At 44.5% G+C, this 18,943-nt stretch overlaps 2 protein-coding genes and 1 long non-coding RNA gene across 6 annotated transcripts in view; all 3 read left to right on the forward strand.

Moving 5' to 3' along the window:
• Positions 1-5,083, forward strand: part of LOC135492265 (UPAR/Ly6 domain-containing protein qvr-like) — a 95,604-nt gene extending 90,521 nt beyond the window's left edge. For 2 of the 4 annotated variants that reach the window (XR_010448049.1, XR_010448048.1), the window contains exons 2-4: positions 395-547; positions 2,441-2,899; positions 3,317-5,083. Coding sequence is in view for 1 of the 4 variants with exons in the window: in XM_064778618.1 (XP_064634688.1) it covers positions 395-547; positions 3,317-3,522 (359 nt within the window). In the remaining 3 variants the exon portion in view is untranslated. Of the gene's footprint in view, positions 1-394; positions 548-2,440; positions 2,915-3,316 lie in introns of all 4 variants that reach the window. The other 2 variants (XR_010448050.1, XM_064778618.1) reach the window with 2 other exon arrangements.
• Positions 5,084-9,722: 4,639 nt separating this feature from the next.
• On the forward strand, positions 9,723-13,764 carry LOC135493022 (uncharacterized). The gene is made up of 6 exons (XM_064779773.1): positions 9,723-9,747; positions 10,850-10,888; positions 11,699-11,929; positions 12,272-12,499; positions 12,817-13,035; positions 13,460-13,764. Exons 1-6 carry the CDS (start codon positions 9,723-9,725, stop codon positions 13,762-13,764), a joined length of 1,047 nt encoding a protein of 348 aa, XP_064635843.1.
• Positions 13,765-14,245: 481 nt separating this feature from the next.
• Positions 14,246-14,993, forward strand: LOC135492004 (uncharacterized). Its single transcript, XR_010448008.1, has 3 exons — positions 14,246-14,308; positions 14,633-14,739; positions 14,949-14,993. It is a non-coding gene; the product is annotated as an uncharacterized LOC135492004 (long non-coding RNA).
• Positions 14,994-18,943: the final 3,950 nt, after the last annotated feature.

Consider the following 18,943-nt stretch of genomic DNA (forward strand, 5'->3'; position numbering starts at 1 on the left):
CAAGTCATTCACGTTCGCCAAAAGGAAAGTTATCTTGTTTAGCATGCCATCTGTCAATGACTAGATCGGAGAAAATGTTTAGATCGGGTACACTCCGACTGCAGTGGATCGGTCTTGATCCAACCTCTCTGCCACTAAAAGGATGACAATGGACAGCCTCGGGAGTTACTATACAAACTGTACATACACATGACATATACAAGGTCATTCTTTAAAGTGTTTGCACACCTCATTAACCCCATTCAACATATTGGCCTGGACAATCTCGGACTTGCGTCGGATAAATCAGGAAAAACTTAGGGAAAACGGTGAGAAGTCGGAAAAAGCCTTTACTAATGAATGCACTGCTTTAATGCCACTCAAAATAAGATACTTTAACATTCTCTCATTTTAGGTTGGGCAATAGCGTGTTACGAGTGCGTCACATTGGAGGACCCGGCGTGCGCTGATCCGTTCAACCCGTGGAAGTTTAACCCAGTAATATGCAAAGGTGATGGCAGTGACGGCGAGGTGAAGTGTGCGAGTCAAAAAGAACATTCTTCCTCAAGTAAGTAATCTTTAAAGGTGACATGCATGCATAAAACCCTAACGGCCAAGTTAGAAAACACTAAAGCCCGACCACCAAACGACCAACTACACTTGAAACATGATAGACACCCAGCGACTGGTCTCACTTGACTGCACAAACAACAAGTTCATTGGCGTGGCAGGTCACAGAGACGCTCTCGTGAAAAGAAAAATGAAAAACCCGAGGAATACCTCTAGCGGGTTCGAACTCGGAACCCTCGCCACTTTATCCTTACCGTCTTACCCACTAAGCCATGAAGCCGTTGTTGTGAACGAACATACTTTTCAGTTTTCATTTCACGTACAAGCCTGACAGAATGGCGTCTTTTGTGCAATCTGTACCATTTTCAGTTTCAAAGCGGCCTTTTAAATTTGCCTTTTTACAATATTGGCAAAGTGAATTCATAAGATACATAATCAGGAGATGAACATGACACCCTCTGATGATTATAGGAGCACGCAGCAGTTTTTCGAGTTTTAAAGATGCAAAACATTTTCCCGCTTTGCTAGTATTAAAACCATGGGTGTATTGAGGAACTGTCGGATGAAGTGGCATTCGATTTCAATCAATAATTCGCGAGGTCCCAATGGCCACTTATAGCACACAGACATAGGAACTGATGCTCATACCAGTGCTCTGTTGGTCAATACGGTAGCGCCACTGCGCCCTGCTGGTGGTCTATCATATCTGTCGGCGTTTGAAAACATGGCTAACCGGTCGTTTTAAACATGGCGGACGGGCGTTCGTGTGTACCAACTTGGCCGTTGGGGTTTTTATGCATGCATGTCAGCTTTAACCTCTAAATCAGAGTTATTCGAATATATTGCTGTGTCAGCTCTGTTAAAACTGGATGGTTAGCGTAAACTCGTGACAGGAGACAGTGGAGAGATGCACATCGATGGAACGGCCAATATGTGCAGCCAAATAACGTGAAGCACTCTTAGGGCCAAATTCATAAAGGGCGTTTAAGGGTTAGATGTGTGTAACTTCTCCCTGATCAGTTTCAGGGCCTATTCATATTCTGTGAAGATTTATATGAAGGACCTGAATATGTCTATTCAGTAGTTAAACGCTGTTTTAAGCTAAACGCCCTTTATGAATTTGGCCCGTAGTGTTGTGTTCCAAATCAGGCCTGTGCTTTCTTGTAAGAACGATGCAAAGGCCTGCTGGGGGAGAATGTACTACGTAGTGATCAGGAGGTTCTGATAACATAGAGTTGCTTTTAGGGCTAAGTCTTTTCTCATGAGGTCTACACAACTTCATATTTGCATCGTGTTACATGTATGATTACGATATTCTCTCGGCTCTTTCCACCAATGTTGACTCACGTACAGCACGTTATTCTGTTGGAATATCCTGCATGGCATTGTTTCACCACAGTAGAGAGGCATGTTTTTCAAAAACAACCTCGTGTTTAGCTTTATTTCACCTCCCTGAACCTCAAATGAGTCAAACACACCACTTTGAAGTTTAAAAAATAGCCAACTTAACAGCAAGCTAAGTAGATTAACCTGTTCAATATAAACATTTTTTCTAAAACGCGGTATAGAACCTGCCGCGGACTTCGCATGCTAATTTCAAACGATAAAAAAGCGCTATGTCGCCCGCTCTTTGGAAATGGCTTGTTCGTTCTTCACGTCACGCATGACACGTTACTTGTGAAAACGTGAATTCTTTATAATCGCAGTCTAACTGCATGTTAGTCTCCTGAATACCATCAATCTGACCCCGCTCGCTCCTGCCTGTGGTCCGCCTGTAAACGCCCCAGCGGGAGTGTTTGGGAGCAGCAGGCCTCACAGCCCCGTAGTTCTAAGCTTTGTTTCTTTGTTTTGAAATCATATTTGACTAACAGCCTGTTCTCTGCCTTTGTAGACTCGATCGCCCATGTACAAAGAGGGTGCTACGTCAGTGGACAATTACAAGGCCTGAATGACAGCAATGGCTGCCGACTGTGGACCAATCAGCAGGGCGACTATACAGCTTTATACTGCTTCTGTAGCACAGACTATTGTAACGGATCAGTCTCGTCCCATTGCACGACATTCTACCTAACTGTAGTTGCTTTAATACTGAACCATTTAGCGAGGTTGGCTTCCTAGGATTAACCACAGTGCGCATGCTCCATCATCATCTACGTCATCAAAGTTACCGACAGACGTTTTGTCTGAGGTGGCTTTTGCCTCATGCTGATTTTATATGGATTCATCACGTCACGAAGAATGGTGGTTTTTTGTGTGTGCCATTCTATTTGTGCGTGCCTTTACCGAACATTCATCATCATAGGGTACGATTCCGTTGAGAGGATGAGCCTTCTTTCGGTGAACTTCAGGGGTAGGTTATGGAAAGGTTAGCCCATGAGAGCTAGCAATGCGTAGAGATCTGGTCACTTCCTCTCCTGCTCGTAAAATCCTACCATCGATGATCCAATGGAGGAGACCGATTTTGAGACGCCCTGGAAGGCGAACGCGAACGCCAAACTCGTTGTTCAACGTCCTGAACTCATGTCAAACAATGGATTAGTGTCGGCGGGGAACGCATGGTATGGTTTCGTAATCTCGTAATACGGAGCATACGCGAACAGTCCCAATGTTCGACTTCGAACAAGAAGATATGACTTGCCGATCGTGACATCAAACCGCCGGGTAATGGCAACCATGAAGCAGACTTATCATCGCCATTATACCAGTTTCCATGTTGTTATGTTTTTTGCTAGGTGAAATGCTAACCTCGATTCCTTTTTCGTTTCAGTTGTCCGAGGTTGCTACACAGGTGGTCAAATCCCGAGCCTGAATTGGACGAACGGTTGCCGTGATTGGACGAATGATGTCGGCTATACTGCCCTCTATTGTTTCTGTGATAAAGACATGTGCAACGCTTCGAAAAGAACCTGTACTGTAACGGAACACTTTCTGCTTGCTCTGGTGATGGCTTGGAAACTTTTAATGGCCATGTGAGATATAGAGAAAATAAGACTAAGATTTTGCACGACTCGGTCGGAAATCCGTCTGTACGGACCTAAACTCATCAATATGAATGGTTCCCCGGCCTGTTGATGGCGAAATTAGACACAAATCTAACTAATTTTTACAAGAAAATCTACCAAAAGAAGAAAACGTCTTCAGTGGACATAACTGGTTAAAAATATTATTGCTGTGGTGTGTAAGTTCTGTTCAGCTTAATGTGGTCTGCGCATAAGACGGTGAGAAACCACGCACTACTTTCAAGATGGCAGCACTATATTTAATCAGTGCTTTTGTCTGTTACTCTTGTTCGGTTGTTCCCCTTTGTGACGAATCGTTGGTCTGACAGTGTAATCTAAAGTATCCTAGTCGCTGTAGCATTGTTCTCTGCTTATATTCATTAGACCTCGTTTCGGCGCTAATGGTCTAGTCGTCATAACCATAACCGCTTGGCTGGTGTAACATTTTGAACCAGCTGAAACGCCACCGCTGGCGCATTTTGATTCGTTTGAGTGTAATAGAGATATATTGGTACCTCCGTCTCTCCATAGGCGCCGCTCGGGTGGCGCTGTTCTTTTTTCACGAAATTCAAGATAAGATTTTAAGGGGACTTTAGTTGAGGTCTTCTTCGTCTCTGTTTATACACCTTTCCAGAAATGGGGCGCTGAGTGTCCGAAATAGAGATGTCATAAGGGGAAACTAGGCCTCATGGTGGAGGGACAAAGGAGATGGTCATGGTTGACCAACACACTTGAGTGCCTTTAATGACGGCAAGGGGGAAAAAGTCAGTTCCGATGCAAGCCACCAATTTGGGAAGCATGTATAAGTATACTCGTTTTAAGATTGTTGTAAGACATTTAGTTAGGATCTTAACACGATCTTGTAACGAATGTACTTGCGCATTGACACGAAATTGAACAAAGAATCTTATATCTTGATTTTCGACCTGGTCTAGTTCCATTCTCGGGGAGCAAGGCGAGCTAAACGATACTTCTAGTATGGATTTAATCCCTGAATAGTATGGATAATGCACTGTCTGATATGCCCGTCATCGAAGCCAATTAACATTTGTACAAATATGTATTAGCACTGTCTAATCTTATGGTTTAACCCAGTTCTAGGTTAGAGAAAAAATTATTGACTCTCGTTTTAATTTAATACATCTATTAGGTCAAGGGTTGGGATTGTATAATACATGTATTAGATTTAAAGCCTTACGTCGTGCGTTGAAAATTTGAATCAATTTGAAAATTTCCCAATTGCGTATATACATGTACGTACTGCACTGTAAAACATCTCCCCGTAAATTTTACGGGAGAAGAACAGCAGCTCAACTGCCGACAAAAAAACCTAAAATCAACGGTATTCCATGGGAGTTCAAATCCATATTTTGGACGTATTAATGCAATTGGTAATTTTCAAATTCAATGGCAAATTTACCTTTTTTGCGAACGGCGTAGACTTTTAAACTGTTTCAAAGCAAATGTAAGTTTTATTTGTTACAGGGGCAGTTTACAGATAAAATAAACTTTGGATAATATCATCCAGGTTGTAAAGCGTGTTTTGTTATTCTGAATGTTGTAATAAATCGCGTGTTTGCAGCGCAAAGAACCCACAACAAGTGTCGAGCGTGCACACTGACGGTTTATGACCTCATAGACAGAAAGGAATCCCTCCGTTCCAACATGACGATCTATTGGCGTTGTGCGTCGGTGACCCCACTCAGGTAGCAGTAATGCAGCCCTAGCACAAGTCCACACACGCAACCTCCACCCTATGGCAGTAATGCAGCTCTAGCACAAGTCCACACACGCAACCTCCACCCTATGGCAGTAATGCAGCTCTAGCACAAGTCCACACACGCAACCTCCACCCTATGGCAGTAATGCAGCTCTAGCACAAGTCCACACACGCAACCTCCACCCTGTGGCAGTAATGCAGCTCTAGCACAAGTCCACACACGCAACCTCCACCCTGTGGCAGTAATGCAGCCCTAGCACAAGTCCACACACGCAACCTCCACCCTATGGCAGTAATGCAGCTCTAGCACAAGTCCACACACGCAACCTCCACCCTATGGCAGTAATGCAGCTCTAGCACAAGTCCACACACGCAACCTCCACCCTGTGGCAGTAATGAAGCTCTAGCACAAGTCCACACACGCAACCTCCACCCTGTGGCAGTAATGCAGCCCTAGCACAAGTCCACACACGCAACCTCCACCCTATGGCAGTAATGCAGCTCTAGCACAAGTCCACACACGCAACCTCCACCCTATGGCAGTAATGCAGCTCTAGCACAAGTCCACACACGCAACCTCCACCCTGTGGCAGTAATGCAGCTCTAGCACAAGTCCACACACGCAACCTCCACCCTGTGGCAGTAATGCAGCCCTAGCACAAGTCCACACACGCAACCTCCACCCTATGGCAGTAATGCAGCTCTAGCACAAGTCCACACACGCAACCTCCACCCTGTGGCAGTAATGCAGCCCTAGCACAAGTCCACACACGCAACCTCCACCCTGTGGCAGTAATGCAGCCCTAGCACAAGTCCACACACGCAACCTCCACCCTATGGCAGTAATGCAGCCCTAGCACAAGTCCACACACGCAACATCCACCCTATGGCAGTAATGCACCTCTAGCACAAGTCCACACACGCAACCTCCACCCTGTGGCAGTAATGCAGCTCTAGCACAAGTCCACACACGCAACCTCCACCCTATGGCAGTAATGCAGCCCTAGCACAAGTCCACACACGCAACCTCCACCCTGTGGCAGTAATGCAGCTCTAGCACAAGTCCACACACGCAACCTCCACCCTGTGGCAGTAATGCAGCTCTAGCACAAGTCCACACACGCAACCTCCACCCTATGGCAGTAATGCAGCTCTAGCACAAGTCCACACACGCAACCTCCACCCTATGGCAGTAATGCAGCTCTAGCACAAGTCCACACACGCAACCTCCACCCTATGGCAGTAATGCAGCTCTAGCACAAGTCCACACACGCAACCTCCACCCTATGGCAGTAATGCAGCTCTAGCACAAGTCCACACACGCAACCTCCACCCTATGGCAGTAATGCAGCGCTAGCACAAGTCCACACACGCAACCTCCACCCTGTGGCAGTAATGCAGCTCTAGCACAAGTCCACACACGCAACCTCCACCCTGTGGCAGTAATGCAGCCCTAGCACAAGTCCACACACGCAACCTCCACCCTATGGCAGTAATGCAGCTCTAGCACAAGTCCACACACGCAACCTCCACCCTGTGGCAGTAATGCAGCTCTAGCACAAGTCCACACACGCAACCTCCACCCTGTGGCAGTAATGCAGCTCTAGCACAAGTCCACACACGCAACCTCCACCCTATGGCAGTAATGCAGCTCTAGCACAAGTCCACACACGCAACCTCCACCCTATGGCAGTAATGCAGCTCTAGCACAAGTCCACACACGCAACCTCCACCCTATGGCAGTAATGCAGCTCTAGCACAAGTCCACACACGCAACCTCCACCCTGTGGCAGTAATGCAGCTCTAGCACAAGTCCACACACGCAACTTCCACCCTATGGCAGTAATGCAGCTCTAGCACAAGTCCACACACGCAACCTCCACCCTATGGCAGTAATGCAGCTCTAGCACAAGTCCACACACGCAACCTCCACCCTATGGCAGTAATGCAGCTCTAGCACAAGTCCACACACGCAACCTCCACCCTGTGGCAGTAATGCAGCTCTAGCACAAGTCCACACACGCAACCTCCACCCTATGGCAGTAATGCAGCTCTAGCACAAGTCCACACACGCAACCTCCACCCTATGGCAGTAATGCAGCTCTGGCACAAGTCCACACACGCAACCTCCACCCTATGGCAGTAATGCAGCTCTAGCACAAGTCCACACACGCAACCTCCACCCTATGGCAGTAATGCAGCGCTAGCACAAGTCCACACACGCAACCTCCACCCTATGGCAGTAATGCAGCGCTAGCACAAGTCCACACACGCAACCTCCACCCTATGGCAGTAATGCAGCCCTAGCACAAGTCCACACACGCAACCTCCACCCTATGGCAGTAATGCAGCTCTAGCACAAGTCCACACACGCAACCTCCACCCTATGGCAGTAATGCAGCGCTAGCACAAGTCCACACACGCAACCTCCACCCTGTGGCAGTAATGCAGCTCTAGCACAAGTCCACACACGCAACCTCCACCCTATGGCAGTAATGCAGCTCTAGCACAAGTCCACACACGCAACCTCCACCCTATGGCAGTAATGCAGCTCTAGCACAAGTCCACACACGCAACCTCCACCCTATGGCAGTAATGCAGCTCTAGCACAAGTCCACACACGCAACCTCCACCCTATGGCAGTAATGCAGCCCTAGCACAAGTCCACACACGCAACCTCCACCCTATGGCAGTAATGCAGCGCTAGCACAAGTCCACACACGCAACCTCCACCCTATGGCAGTAATGCAGCCCTAGCACAAGTCCACACACGCAACCTCCACCCTATGGCAGTAATGCAGCTCTAGCACAAGTCCACACACGCAACCTCCACCCTATGGCAGTAATGCAGCTCTAGCACAAGTCCACACACGCAACCTCCACCCTATGGCAGTAATGCAGCGCTAGCACAAGTCCACACACGCAACCTCCACCCTATGGCAGTAATGCAGCCCTAGCACAAGTCCACACACGCAACCTCCACCCTATGGCAGTAATGCAGCTCTAACACAAGTCCACACACGCAACCTCCACCCTATGGCAGTAATGCAGCCCTAGCACAAGTCCACACACGCAACCTCCACCCTATGGCAGTAATGCAGCTCCAGCACAAGTCCACACACGCAACCTCCACCCTGTGGCAGTAATGCAGCTCTGGCACAAGTCCACACACGCAACCTCCACCCTATGGCAGTAATGCAGCGCTAGCACAAGTCCACACACGCAACATCCACCCTATGGCAGTAATGCAGCTCCAGCACAACTCCACACGCGCAACCTCCACCTTTTGGCAGTGATGACAACTCCATTGACCCAACTGCATGGTTCCTGCCAACACGTTGCTTTGATGCTTCGGTCTTTGAGCACAACCAAAATGCAAAGCTTCATGGAATTTTAACCGTGTCTCTTAATTGTACCAAAGAGGTTGAATAGAACCTTCTTTGGATAGAGGAATTGGGATTATAGGTACAGACCCCTACACAACAAAAGGTGCAGTGTCCCCCCCAAAAAGAAATAAAAAACATAAAAACATAATGTAAAAAGTTTGTTAAATAGGGCCATTCACCCTGCGCCGTATGCACACATGTTCTTAAGTCCTCTGCTATAGCATAAGGCTTTGTGTATGATACTTATCTGTCAAACTACCGATGTTGCAGTCGAGTTGGTAACATTGGTGGTATTAGTGCCCCTCGTTGAAGCTATTCAGGTTTATTAAATGGATCGAAACAAAATAATGACTTTGACTTATTTTGGCCCTTGTGACGATGGCCTTGATCAGCCAGTGACCACCTGTAAAACTTAATGTCCAGTCGGCTTTTTGTGACAAAAATGAAATAAATCGTTCTAATTCATTCAGTTCAATTTATTATCATTTTATAAGTAGCCATGACGCTTTTACTGATATAAACATAAGTACGCACAGGCATATTATGCATGTATATCGATATCCAATAAATACAAGAAAAAAGTTCAATCTATGACAAGGCGTACCCTTAACAGGAGACAAATCAGGAGATAATGGAAGCTGACCTAGTTACATATCCAAAATATATAATTAATAAGTTACATAACTACTAAGAAGAGTACGTATATCATTGAATATAACCTGTGATTCAAGCAAAGGCAGGTGTGGAAATACAGGTTAAAAGGTGCTTAAATTCAAAAGTATGATACAGGGTTGGTGATCAAAGCCGAGTAAGATAGAGTCACGTTACATGGTGTTGGCCCAGTCCAAGCGGAGAAGGTACACCGCTGAGGTGTTTAAAAAGTTCGCACCTGAATCCCCGCTGTGTGGCGGATATACCTAACAATTCGACTCTCCTCGCTAATGAGGCGTATGGATGACTGTGACCGTGAAGGCAAGCTGGCGTTAAGACACAGCCGGGATCTCCATTGGTTTTGTCTTGAAGCAGTGGTCATTCTTTCGTGTGAAAACGTTTAGATCGGTCGCCAAAATGGGTGCGCCGCTCCTGGTGATGGGTAAGTTAAATATTTTACATTTCGTTGTTTTTTAAAGAAAATCATGGTTTTCCTTCACTTGGCTATGTCCTCAAAACAGCTTTTCACTTTGAGAATGCTTGTTGACAGACTCTATCAAAATAAAAGCATCGCAGAATGTTGTTCCATTTGGTGGGCTTTAAGTTTACACACCAACTGAACGGTTTATCTGAGAGTCATAACAGAGGGCTAAGCATGTTTATACCAGAATCTTTCAATAAATGGACCGAACGACTCCGATACTACCGAATCAATGAAACATTTTTCATCGAATTCGGTCGCGCCTAAGCCACAGGGAAAATAATGAGTGCTTCATTGGCACCTGCCAAATTTGAACTATATTTTTATGAAATTTGAATTGCTGGTTGTCGCAATGCCAATTCCGGGGATCCCGTCTTGAAAGGACGCCCAATTTTACCAGCTGTCGTTTTTTTCTTGCACAAAGTTGTCTGCCTTATTACGCATGCATATATGAGAAGGCCTTGACCCTCCGTCGGCTTTTAGTCTAATTAAATAGTCAGTTGATCCGTAAAAGGTTATAAAAGATGGGTTGTTTGTTATTATATATCCTTATGTCGGTTAATCCTTCCTTCACAGAATGGTTATGTGAATAGTGTCACTCATCGAACATGTCAAACTAACCCGGAGAGCAGAGGTGAAATGATACGTCCCCATCGTGGCCTTAGATGATTCATGGGCTGAAATTAGATTTTACATTTTGTCCATGATAATGGTATAATAAGATGCTTGTCCGAAATTCGGGGGTTTTACACTCAAGTGTTTTTTTAAAGAATTGACGTGTGTTTCTGTCATAATCTCAATATCAGTGGAGAGGGATCAGATAGATTTCGAGTTTGTTACCGTGTTTACATCTTGTACACGATCAGTGCATTATCCTCGAATACCAGGGTCAGTGATATGCCCCTCCCCTCGCACAAATTACTGATCTCGGCAGCAGTGTTTGGTGATCTCGTTGATAAGTGTCGATTGAGCCCGCGCATGTCGTGATACATAGTACCCAAGAAGTTATTTTCGCAATGTTTTCTTTGTACACAATATACTGATATTACGGTTTTCATTTCAGTGTTGTTCATGGTCGCAGCCTCACGGGTCACATCGTCAGGTAGGTGCAATTTCTTCTTCTTATTCAGCATTCGCTCTGCACTTAAAGGTGTTATTCCCCGGTATGTAGTCCTCCTGCAAGGCGGGATGAGTATTTTACGAGCCGTAGCGGTTACTAGGTGCCTATCAGTTTTTTCGGTCACCCATTGGTAACCCCAAAATCCTGTCAACTGAGTTTGACTGAAAGAAAGTTTCAGCTGGTGAATTGCACCCTAGGCGGCAGCACTGAATGGAGCAAGTTTTGGCAACCTAGGTGACAGTAGGCGAACTAAAGTAACTGGAGTTTGTATGGGATATTCCCGAGGTCAAAGTCAGTATTTCCGCTTAATGTGCAACTACATTTGTGGGAAACTTTTGATGTGATCCTTTAATTCATCATCATTAAAGCAATTTCACCCAGGCCCGAAATGTTGCTACGAAAGAGAGCCTTTTTTGATTTGGCCCATAGCCTAACATCCTTTCCTTGGGGAAGGGGGGGGGTCATATAAAGACATAAATAATAATCAAAAATATAACAACCGAGGTCCCCCCCTTGTGGCCAGAAATGTGCGGCTGTAGAGGATAACGGAAAACGTCATAGTGCTGAAGAGGCATTGTCTTTTTCTCAAAGGTCTATAATTTTCAACAATTCGCCGATGTTTGATTGCAGAAGTTGACCAGAACTAAACCCAAGCCTTCTGATTGGCTCGTTGAAAAAGAGCACATCAAGATGCAGAATTTGGCGCATTTGATTTTTTTTGGACTGGCTGATCCAACAGAAATGACTCTAAATTTTCTTTTGGAATACCTACATTGTTCTTCTTTTGACCAGCTGTTAACCTAGCGGAGAACAAGCCAACAAACCAATTTGATGACCTAGATGGTGTTGACAGATCTCACTATGCAGTGGACGGGGATCGGGGACAGATGTACCACGAAGACGGGTGTACGCATACTCTCTTCAACGCCCAGGACACCTCCAACAACAACTGGTGGTCGGTTGACCTTGAAAGTAACGCACGTGTGGCGATGGTTGTGCTCTATAATCGTGGAGACTGCTGTGGTAGGTACACAGCCCGCAGTGACTGCATACATGACATTTGAATTATTGTACTACCTGTTTTCAGAATCAAGCTTCACGCTTAGGCGACCTCCTTTCAGTTCTTCTCCTTCAACGCCAGGCCTAGGATCAGTTTTGTGACCAAACCTGGTGATTTAGCGGGTCCGTTCCGATGAACTCCTCTTCAGTATGTTCCTTTCTAAGAAGTTTGAGTCATTTGAAGTTTCCACTTTGGAATTGCACAGGGTAACAGATTAAATTTAAACGAAATTTAGATAACATTTCATATCCTTGTGTGATGAATATGTTTCAATTTCTACACAATTTTGAACTTTTTATGCCCAGGGTCCAGATTAGCTGATTTCGACATCGTTGTTACGAAAACGGCTCCAGTGAAAGGCCAAAAACTCGAGTACACCCCCTCCGATGTTTGCTTCCACAAAGATGGCGGACTTGAGACAGGAGCAGTGCTAACTGTCCCATGTTTGAAGCGTGGCAAATATCTGGCAGTTGTGAGATCAAGGGAGGAGCCGCTGACGTTGTGTGAGGTCGAAGTTTACGAGGCTCCACCTGGTAAGATACCTTAGTGACATGGCATCCTCCGTCCCTGATTCTGTCATCCACTGTTAGCCATTATGATCAAGCAAGTAGTTGCATAAACACAGCCTGCGAAAGAGTCCGGGGGACGAGGTACAGCCACCTGACTACGGTGGATCCTTCAATGTGCCTCATGAAAAGAATCTGATGCAAATAACAGAACCGTAATCATCTTTAACGTCAACCAAAAATATTCATGAGCATATACCTTTGAAAAACGGCGATGCTCAAGGGAAATTTATTAGGTTTGTTCGACAGCTTTTTTGAGGATACGACTCTACCTTGTTCTTCAGGTTATGGTCACCGTACTGGAGACTGCAGTGGCAGCGACATCAAGAAAGTTGAAGGACCAAGTGTTGGCGAGTGTGCGAGGGAGTGTAATCTATTAGCCAACTGTAAGGGCTTCATGTTCAACGACCAGGGCACCGGTAGTTACTGTTGGCTGAAAAGTGGCGAGTGTACAACACTGACTTATACGAGTACCACCAATTACCACTTCTTCAGCAAAATAGGTGAGTGAATCCTTAACTGTCAGCACAGAGATAGTTGACTCATTTTAGTTTGGACGAATTTGAGTTTGAATAGACTGCAGGTACCTTTATCATACAGTTTATGTACACTCTTAAAACAAAGCGATTGTGACCTTTTCGAAAGAGTTTAAGGTTTTACAGCCCACACAAATGCAACCCCTAGACGTCTTTGCCCCTGATTGTTTTGGAGTAGTGCAAAAGCGCAATGGAAAGCTAACTGTGTTTTCTGAAAAACTCTTAAATGTTTTTCACCAGCTCAGGCCAACAGCTTGCTAGAGCGTTGTTCTTCCAGCACTGATGATGGATGACGAGCAATACATTCCTGTCCTCAGCGTGTCCTCTTCATAGTAATCACTTTAATCCTCTTAAGGGTGAATACAATTCAATTTAATCAATTTAATTTCAGATATTGAGCTGGTTAAGTCACCCGATGGACATTATCAAATCACAAGCCTCGACGATGCAGAGGATTACTGCAGTAACTATGCCCCAGGTTGGAAGGTGGCGTCCTACGCCGAGATGATGGCAGCATTCGACTTGGGCTATGAATATTGTAGCTGTGGATGGCTTTCTGATGGCAGAGCTGGTTATGTTATGCAGGAGTGGCGCACTGGATGTGGTGCTCGAGGTTACAGCTTCTGCGGATCCAGGGGGCGCTACAACACTTATTGCACCTCCGCAGGTAAGGAAAAACAAATAGCCTCGTTTTAAGTGAGAAAATCAAGCGTACAGGGAATCTATATCCTCATCCTCCGTGCGCAGGACCGGAACTCTGTTTATAGATAAAGTCGTTCTGACCCTGCTTGAATTGGCCGCCCTTGCATCCAAATGGCCTTGACTAAGGCCATTTCGTTATTATAAGACTTTTGGGGCTTTTAGTCACACGAAAGTTTGTAATATGGTTAAAAAGATAGCTTAAAACATTTTGGTTGACCCAGTTATTTTAAATCTTGACTAATCAATAATAAACATTCACAATTCGATATGCTCACTTTTAATGGTAATTTTGTGCACACCCAAATTCGGTTAGTTTTTAAACCTTGAAGTTTTATGATGTAGCCTTTTAGACATGAATTGGGATGGGGAGGGGGGGGGCTAAGCGGGATTATCTTTCATACAATCTTTTGTCTGTAGCACACGAAGGAGTAAAAAGGTAACGTTTTTTTTACTTCAGCAACAATAGAAGCAACAACGCTAATACCAACAACGACTCCCTTCCAAATAACAACAACCACAACAGCTTCCCCATCAGCAGGTTAGTGGGCCTTAATCTTAAGCAAGGATGAGAGAACGACCGAGGTCAAGGAAATCCACATGTTTTTGTTGGCCTTTTTGGCTACTTTTAGTTAAATTAATAGACACTGGTAAACAAATCCACCGGTGCAATTTGAGATGAGTTTAGGGGAACACAATGGGTTGTAATTGTTAAAGTAGTGCATCCCTTGCCGTGACCTGGGTGTTAGTTGAGAGAGAAACCAGACTAACCTGATACTAGTACATCAGTGGGCAACGTTAGAAAAACTTAATAAAAGCTTTCAAACAATATAAGCTTCAATTGACAAACAAATTTTCTTTTCAGGGCCCGTTTTCGACCTTTCATTTATACTGAATACCGACTTTACAGAAGATCTAAAGGATCCAAGTAGCCAAGCATACAAGGATTTGGCAGAAAGGGTTGTGGCAATGGTGGGTGTGCAGAGGTGGATTAGTAATACATCCTCTATCCTACCACATAGACAGCTGAGAATGTCGATATTTAAGCTGGCATACCCGTCAGCAGAATGTAACTTGCCAAATATCAAAATAGCAAATAGCAAACGGCATTAGGCATGTTTGGATAGAACTTTCAACAGTTATAATCGGTGAATTATCCTATTGACAAATATCCTTTTCAGTTGATGAAGGGTTACAAAGACTCTCCTATGGGTGACAAGATCAGCAAAATCAATATTGTCGGCTTCAAGTAAGTTGGATATTTTTGTGAGTTTTAAGTCAATGCGCAATGATTCAGATGTGTTGTCCTCTTCATGAAACAAGCCATTTGTAAATAACGTTCCATCATCGTTATCTCTATGTTCAGCGGTTCCCTTTGGAGCCTCCTGTTTTCATAATAGAGAATGTGATAGGGGGAGGCTTTAACTCAATGTCACCAAGGTGATCTGTTGAAAGAAATACAGTCTTTTGTGGTTGATTCGTCGAACTTTGAAGATACTGTTGTATGATGCATATCGCAAGAAGTTTTAAGATTAAATGCTAGTTCTCATCAATTAGTTTTATTGTGGCTGTAAACTGCACGGCGTCTGTTAGAACCATTATTAAACATTCTGCTGCCTGCTCTCGATTCACACACAACACACGTCAAGTCATGCCATGGGCCAGTGACATCAGAAATACATTTCATTTGCAATCTTTATTAGATTCACAAACAAAGCGCTCAATATATCTGTATTTCTCATTTCTTTTACTTGCCAATACTTATAGGGAAGGAAGTATAGTGGTTCTAGTTCAGATAGAATTCACTGCGAGTTTGACTGAGGACGACATGCAAACTATCAATAGTGATAGCATTGCTCAGACGCTGTATAACTTTGCTAAAGATGAACCACTTCCTGCCGATCTTGCAGTAGAAGTAGAGTCCATTTCCGTTTCTAAACCAGGTAAGCAATAACATACAGCCCGAAAATACTTTTTTATGGTAAATTAGCTAACTTTACATTTCATTTATATTATTCATCACTTTCATTATTTTGGGTCTGCGTGGTATTTTTGGACTGAAGCCTTATACGAGGGTTTGTCACCTCTAAGTAAGACCTGGTGTTGGATGGGTAAAGCATCATCCAATCCAAAGCTTACTTGGAAGTTCTCCAGGAATCTGAGATATCACTTTTCGCCTTGTCTTCTCCAATAGTTGAATAATTGAACCATGTACGTCATTGTCCAAGGTGCTATAGTTCTGAAAATCTTCAAGACGAAGCCAAATCTGTCAATTTTGTCTATCTATCTATCAATGCTTATTGTCCTTGAACAGCTGTTAACCTAGCGGAGAACAAGCCAACAAACCAATTTGATGACCTAGATGGTGTTGACAGATCTCACTATGCAGTGGACGGGGATCGGGGACAGATGTACCACGAAGACGGGTGTACGCATACTCTCTTCAACGCCCAGGACACCTCCAACAACAACTGGTGGTCGGTTGACCTTGAAAGTAACGCACGTGTGGCGATGGTTGTGCTCTATAATCGTGGAGACTGCTGTGGTAGGTACACAGCCCGCAGTGACTGCATACATGACATTTGAATTATTGTACTACCTGTTTTCAGAATCAAGCTTCACGCTTAGGGGACCTCTTTTCAGTTTTTCTCTTTCAACGCCAGGCCTAGGATCAGTTTTGTGACCCAACCTGGTGATTTAGCGGGTCCGTTCCGATGAACCCCCTTCAGTATGTTCCTTTCTAAGAAGTTGAGTCATTTGAAGTTTCCACTTTGGAATTGCACAAGGTAACAGATTAAATTTAAACGAAATTTAGATAACATTTCATATCCTTGTGTGATGAATATGTTGCAATTTCTACACAATTTTGAACTTTTTATGCCCAGGGTCCAGATTAGCTGATTTCGACATTGTTGTTACGAAAACGGCTCCAGTGAAAGGCCAAAAACTCGAGTACACCCCGTCCGATGTTTGCTTCCACAAAGATGGCGGACTTGAGACAGGAGCAGTGCTAACTGTCCCATGTTTGAAGCGTGGCAAATATCTGGCAGTTGTGAGATCAAGGGAGGAGCCGCTGACGTTGTGTGAGGTCAAAGTTTACGAGGCTCCACCTGGTAAGATACCTGAGTAACATGGCATCCTCCGTCCCTGATTCTGTCATCCACTGTTAGCCATTATGATCAAGCAAGTAGTTGCAAAAACAGAGCCTGCGACAGAGTCCGGGGGACGAGGTACAGCCACCTGACTACGGTGGATCCTTCAATGTGCCTCATGAAAAGAATCTGATGCAAATTACAGAACCGTAATCATCTTTAACGTCAACCAAAAATATTCATGAGCATATACCTTTGAGTAAAGGCGATGCTCAAGGGAAATTTATAAGGTTTGTTCGACAGCTTTTTTGAGGATACGACTCTACCTTGTTCTTCAGGTTATGGTCACCGTACTGGAGACTGCAGTGGCGGCGACATCAAGAAAGTTGAAGGACCAAGTGTTGGCGAGTGTGCGAGGGAGTGTAATCTATTAGCCAACTGTAAGGGCTTCATGTTCAACGACCAGGGCACCGGTAGTTACTGCTGGCTGAAAAGTGGCGAGTGTACCACACTGACTTATACGAGTACCACCAATTACCACTTCTTCAGCAAAATAGGTGAGTGAATCCTTAACCGTGGATGCAGAGCTAGTAGACTCATTGTAGACTCTGATTCTTTGATCCGACACCGAGGTGGTGTGTCTTACTAGAATGGTCTCAAGTAGATTACCGGACTGTTCGGATGGTGAAGCAGAGGGATGTATATTTGGCGCAAAAAGAGGCCCTATGAGTAGAATACACAAAAACTAAAACACATGTAGCATAGTCAATGGAATTATTTATTTTCACAAACAACTTCAAATTAGTTTATAATTCGATATATGGAAAAACTTGTAAGAATGTCTTTTCACAAAGTGGCCTTTTGAGGACAAAGCCACAAGCTGAATGTTCACATCAACCAAACGTTTATACAGTCAAGTTACTTTCAGACGTTCGACTGGTGAAGTCACCCGATGGACATTATCAAATCACAAGCCTCGACGATGCAGAGGATTACTGCAGTAACTATGCCCCAGGTTGGAAGGTGGCGTCCTACGCCGAGATGATGGCAGCATTCGACTTGGGCTATGCATATTGTAGCTGTGGATGGCTTTCTGATGGCAGAGCTGGTTATGTTATGCAGGAGTGGCGCACTGGATGTGGTGCTCGAGGTTACAGCTTCTGCGGATCCAGGGGGCGCTACAACACTTATTGCACCTCCGCAGGTAAGGAAAAACAAATTAGTTCTAAATGGTAATTTTATGCACACCCAAATTCTGTTAGTTTTTTAGCCTTGAAGTTTTATGATGTAGCCTTTTAGACATGAATTGGGATGGGGAGGAGGGGGGGGGGCGGGCTAAGCGGGATTATCTTTCATACAATCTTTTGTCTGTAGCACACGAAGGAGTAAAAAGGTAACGTTTTTTTTACTTCAGCAACAATAGAAGCAACAACGCCAATACCAACAACGACTCCCTTCCAAATAACAACAACCACAACAGCTTCCCCATCAGCAGGTAAGTGGGCCTTAATCTTAAGCAAGGATGAGAGAACGACCAAGGTCAAGGAAATCCACATGTTTTTGTTGGCCTTTTTGGCTACTTTTAGTTAAATTAATAGACACTGGTAAACAAATCCACCGGTGCAATTTGAGATGAGTTTAGGGGAACACAATGGGTAGTAATTGTTAGTGCATCCCTTGCCGTGACCTGGGTGTTAGTTGAGAGAGAAACCAGACTAACCTGATACTAGTACATCAGTGGGCAACGTTAGAAAAACTTAATAAAAGCTTTCAAACAATATAAGCTTCAATTGACAAACAAATTTTCTTTTCAGGGCCCGTTTTCGACCTTTCATTTATACTGAATAACGACTTTACAGAAGATCTAAAGGATCCAAGTAGCCAAGCATACAAGGATTTGGCAGAAAGGGTTGTGGCAATGGTGGGTGTGCAGAGGTGGATTAGTAATACATCCTCTATCCTACCACATAGACAGCTGAGAATGTCGATATTTAAGCTGGCATACCCGTCAACAGAATGTAACTTGCCAAATATCAAAATAGCAAATAGCAAACGGCATTAGGCATGTTCGGATAGAACTTTCA

Source organism: Lineus longissimus, chromosome 8 (genome assembly GCF_910592395.1).
Source record: "Lineus longissimus chromosome 8, tnLinLong1.2, whole genome shotgun sequence".
In the NCBI taxonomy this organism is placed as follows: domain Eukaryota; kingdom Metazoa; phylum Nemertea; class Pilidiophora; order Heteronemertea; family Lineidae; genus Lineus; species Lineus longissimus.